This window comes from Sinocyclocheilus rhinocerous, unplaced genomic scaffold, assembly GCF_001515625.1.
Source record: "Sinocyclocheilus rhinocerous isolate Xijiao unplaced genomic scaffold, SAMN03320098_v1.1 scaffold478, whole genome shotgun sequence".
Taxonomy (NCBI): domain Eukaryota; kingdom Metazoa; phylum Chordata; class Actinopteri; order Cypriniformes; family Cyprinidae; genus Sinocyclocheilus; species Sinocyclocheilus rhinocerous.
In genome coordinates, this window is record NW_015651483.1 from 2401459 (window position 1) to 2406650 (window position 5192).

Below are 5192 nucleotides of genomic sequence, written 5' to 3' on the forward strand. Positions count from 1 at the left end.
GTGACGTATTTCCAGCTGAAACGGAATATTGAATAGAGGGCATGGTTTTATGTCTGCGCTCCTCCTCTCTGTCTCTCACTCATATCAATCTAACGGTTGGAGGGGTGTGTTTAAGGATATTATGCCCAAGCCGTCAAACTGACGTCATCAGAGAAGGAATGCCATTCGCGCGAGATTCGTTCGGTAGCGCGGTCGCGCGGCTCAGTCCATTGATCCGTGCCGATGACAGGTCAGCGAGGTGCCAGCTCTGTAACATTGCACTGTTTCGACCCACTTTCAGTGCATTTGGCTTCCCATATGTACGGCTAAACAATGGTTCTCTCGATCTCAGTCATGTTGCTTTTACCGGCTGTTTATTGCTGTAGATATGTAATGCGAGAGACATATAGGAGACGCCCTCTTCTGGAGATGGGGTGGGAATATGCAGCTCATTTGCATTTAAAGTGATACACTCCAAAACAGCTAAACACAGCGCCTTCACGACAGATCTTTGCACGAATTCGCTCAGAAGACTGGTTCTTTTCGCTGGATGCATACTGGCCCCCCGCACTTTTACGAAGTGCATGGACGTGGCTCTCTCCCCTCTGAGATGGGAATCTGCATTCTCAACTACCTCGACGACTGGCTCGTTCTGGCCCAGTCAGAGGCAGAATTAATATCACACAGGACCCTCCTCCTGAGCCACCTGGAGTGCCTGGGACTCAGGGTCAATTTTGCCAAAAGCTCGTTGTTCCCCAGCCAGCGAATATCGTTCCTGGGAACAATTTTCGACTCAGGCCAAATGAGAGCTGTAGTCACGCCGGAACGGGCTCTGGCCGTACGGAGGCTGGCGACCTCCTTCAAGATCGATACTACACTCGTACTGCATCTTGCTAGACGCATATGGGAACACAGTACAATCACACCGTGCTAATGTAGTAGAGCCTAGTCAGAGCTCTGAGAATCTATATTGAGCGTTCCGGCCCCCTATAGGCGGTCGGAACAACTCTTTGTCAGCTTCGGTAACCGCACCAAAGGGCTTCCGGTCACAAAGCAAAGACTCTCTAGATGGATAGTAGACTCCATCTCGCTAGCGTACTTTGCTTTGGGCCTTCAATGCCCCATTGGAGTACGGGCCCACAGAGGCATCGCCTCGTCTTGGGTATGGTCCAGTGGTGTGTCCATTGCAGATATTTGTGAGGCGGCTGGCTGGGCCTCGCCGTCCACATTCGTAAGGTTTTATAACCTGGAAGTCCCGGCCTTGCAGGCCAGGGTCCTTTCCGCTTGAAGTGACATGCGCTGCGTAAACAGATCTGGCAGAGAGCCCTTGGCCGTATCACGCTCAAGCTCTCTGGCATTAGTTCACCTGTTAGCTCTCGACCCCTGGGTGTCGAAGTTACAGGAGTACTCTGGAACGATTAACCAGGCCGGGTGTGACCTCAGGAAGCTCAGCCCGTCTTAGCCTTGGGTTGTTGTTAACTTCTCTATGGGCATTGGTTGCTTATGGAAGTTTGATACTTTTAGTCGTTCCACTACATTAGCACGGCGTGATTGTACTGTGTTCCCATATGCATCTAGCAAGACGCAGTACGAGTGTAGTATCGAAAGGGAACGTACTCGGTTACTAACGTAACCTCGGTTCCCTGAGATACGGGAACGAGTACTGCGTTGCTAGCCATGCTATGTAGCTGCACGACTCAGTCGTCGCTTCAAAGTAACCTGAGAATCCTGTGCCGAACGCCCGCTTATATAGACAGTTGCCCCGCCCATTCTTGCGGGCTTTGGCAGGCTTGGTGGGCTTCGTCGCCATAGGCTCCTGCAGCTCCGCTGCCTAGCCATTGGTTAGTTTTTTAATACACTGCACGAACCAATGGCCGTGCAGTTTCACTGCGTGAATGAAAAAAGGCTTCAGTTCAGGAGAAAAAAGGCTTTTTCCCATATGCGTCTAGCAAGATGCAGTACTCGTTCCCGTATCTCAGGGAACCGAGGTTACGTTAGTAACCGAGTACGTTATTACCCAGTTATTGTAGTTATTATAATAAGATCATTGCATGAACATGAATAACAAGACTATAAAATAAATTGCTGCTGACATTTTTGTTTTTGTAAGTGTGAAAACTTGAGTATTTATTATTATTGTTATTGATCTCTCTCTCGTTCTCTCTCTCCCTCTCTCTCTCTCTCTCTCTCTGTGTTATAGATGCAAGGACTGGACAACAGTACCTTCCAGTCTAACATTCCAGTGGCTGCTGACATCACAGTGGGCGTAGTTTACTCCCTTTTTGGTAAGAGCAAGACATTTTTTTTTTCATCTGCATTCTCATCAACTTTGTTCTATGAACCATAACAGAATTACAGGTTTTTCATTTGCTTCTATTTAATCCACATGCAGTACACATCTAGCACTGAAAGCAAGCATTGATTGCTGCACTGTGCTCTGATCTTAACATAAGTGCACAGGTGTACCGTTCTGCACTCTCAGTGTTTATATCTCCAATGCTTTTTGATGATGTATGTTTGTTAAACACATGCAGGTGATAGTAAGTGATACAGATTAGGTTTGTGATTGTGAGTTTGTTGGGGAATTCACTAAGAAGGAATTGTGCTGGCTGACAGTGTCTTTTGTTTGCACATTTGGCTGTGTTGTTTTAATATCGGAATCACTGAAGGAGTTTTGCAAATCAGGTAATGACACAAACAAGCCTGTGAAATTGGGGCCGTTTGTGCAATCTGATCGCAACTTGAACGCAGGGCAATTTGCAACAAGGCAACATACAAATAGTACTGAATAAATGGCACATGAACACAAATATGCAGTATTTAAAAACACATATATTGTGTTTTGCCTTTCTACAATTAATAGATTAATTTAGCCATTAATTTAGCAATTGCATTCTTAATTAAGTCATTCATAAAATATATTAGATAGCATAGCCTTCATCAATCATACTGTTTGTTGATACTGATGTCTGATCTACTGAATGTTACATATACTGTCATGATCATTGCTTTTGTCGTACCAAATGCAGTATGCTGCCAGCAATAATTCATTTGCTGTTTACATGCGTCTTTTTGATTAGTTTAAGTGCCGACGATGCAGTTGTGAGGGGCTGCACCCATGACCCTCACTAAAAACTCTCATGCACAGTGCACATTTATTGATCTAGCCAACTGTCTAACCTGAATTATACAATCAGTCACTCAAGCAGAAGTTTTCTACTGCTGATATCTCTTTTTCTCTATTTTTAAATATTAAAAAATTTACTGAGGTTACGGCCATGATGCATCTGCACATATGTTTATATGTAGAGAAACCAAAAGATTCTAATGTGCTAAAAAAAATAACTCCAACGGATATTAGGGGATAATGGACTGATCAGAAAATATGTAAATAATTAAAAATGTGTTTCATTTATAATATTTACACCAGCCAAAATGTATTCCTGTGATGGCAAAGCTGAATTTTCAGCATCATCATTACTCCAGTCTTGTCACATGATCCTTCAGAAATTTTGCTGCTATAACAGTTGTGATGCTTAATATTTTTATGAATCATGACACAATAACGTTCAAAAATTTGGGGTAAGAAAGTTTCAAAAAATAAATAAGATTTATACTTTTAATTAGCAAGGACACAATAAAATTGGTCAAAAAGTCACAGTAAAAACATTTAGAATCTTTATTTATATTTCAAATAAACTTTCTGTTCATGAAAGAATCCTAAAAAAATATTAAGTTTTCAGAATTAATAGTAAAAACCATTATTAATAATTGAGCACCAAAAATAATTTAGACTAATAATCAACATATTAGAATGATTTTTAAAGACTGGAATAATGGCTTCTGAAAATTTAGCTTTGCCAGTTGACAAACCCTTAATGTATATTACCTCTTTTTCTTTTTTTTTTTTTAGAAACCTGCAGCTTAAATACCCTCAAATACGTTAATAAGATTCTTTTAGTGTCTTTTAGTAATCCACAATAAAGTACTTTGCTGTTTACTGTTTATCACACACACACACACAAACTACACACACAAACAAACAAAGGATCAATTTCTGCTGCCATGCTCACTAAGACATGCACACAAATGCCCTTCTACAGTAAATAGCCTTTTTCATAAACAGATGCTGAACTGACTGTAAAGCTATAAGATATGGCAATTTTAAAAACAAATGTGAAGTTGCTTTCCTGCATCAAAGGTTTTGCGGTTTTGACCTTGTGTGTTTGCATAATGTGCTAAATACTTTGTGTTGACTGTGTGTGTGTATGTGTGTATCATATATGATTTAAACTCTGACATTCATTCTCCTTCTAACAAAGATATCTGCATACATTCTTTCTCTTTGATGAATGCTTGAACTGAAGGTAAGGCCTAGGCCTGTACACAAAGCTTGAACACAAGTAGGCATTTTTCATGTTCAGATTGGTTTTTGTGTGCTGTCCTCAGTTTGCTTTGATAGAAAACGCTGTAGTGTCATAATGTTTCATTTGAAATGCACTGTGGATCTCTGCAGTGTTTATTAATTATTTATGTGAAACAAACTGTCTGTGGAGCGCTACAGAACATCTTACAATCCTCCTTGGTCTTATTTCTTTCTTTTCTATTTACAATTACGGTTCCTTGCATAGCTCGTTGCTGCGTGATTAAAATCATTAGACATGTGGTTGATGAAAGTGTTCACTTTCAGCATCATAATTACTGATGCGTTGGGTGCAGAAACAGTGGAGGTGGATTGAGTGCCGGAACACTTGTGTGCCAAATGCTAATTGGCTTTTTCAATTCGACATACAGAGCACTGACCTTCTCCTTTATTCTGTCTCTCTTCTGTCCCGCTCTCTTTTATACACTCTCGTTGCCTCTGTACCTTTCCTCTTGTCCGTCTTCCTCTTCCTTTCAGCGGGATAAGGATAAGACTGTTGTTTATATCAGGCTGGTAGATTAGCACCTCATTACATGGCTCGGTGGAATACTTGATTCTGATTTGCACTCACTCACACCATTGAACCATCAAATATTTGTGTACAGTGGCTGCTGAACCATATATTTTACTGTTTTCTATTACAACATTGCTACTTCAATGTGTCTTGCATTACTGACCATATAGTGTTTTCTATGTTTAATAGAGTATGAACCATTTATTTTTATTATTTTTTTTCAAATGGCGATGACACATTTTTTTTGGGGGGGGGGGTTATAGTAACTAAACTAGT

The 5192-nt window shown here is 41.0% G+C and overlaps 1 protein-coding gene across 1 annotated transcript in view; it reads left to right on the plus strand.

The window, feature by feature from the left end:
* The first annotated feature begins 2179 nt into the window (after positions 1-2179).
* Positions 2180-5192, plus strand: part of LOC107712850 (opsin-5-like) — a 12386-nt gene continuing 9373 nt past the window's right edge. Inside the window, exon 1 of the mRNA XM_016518212.1 lies at positions 2180-2264. Coding sequence (XP_016373698.1) covers positions 2180-2264 — 85 coding nt within the window. The remainder of the gene's footprint in view (positions 2265-5192) is intronic.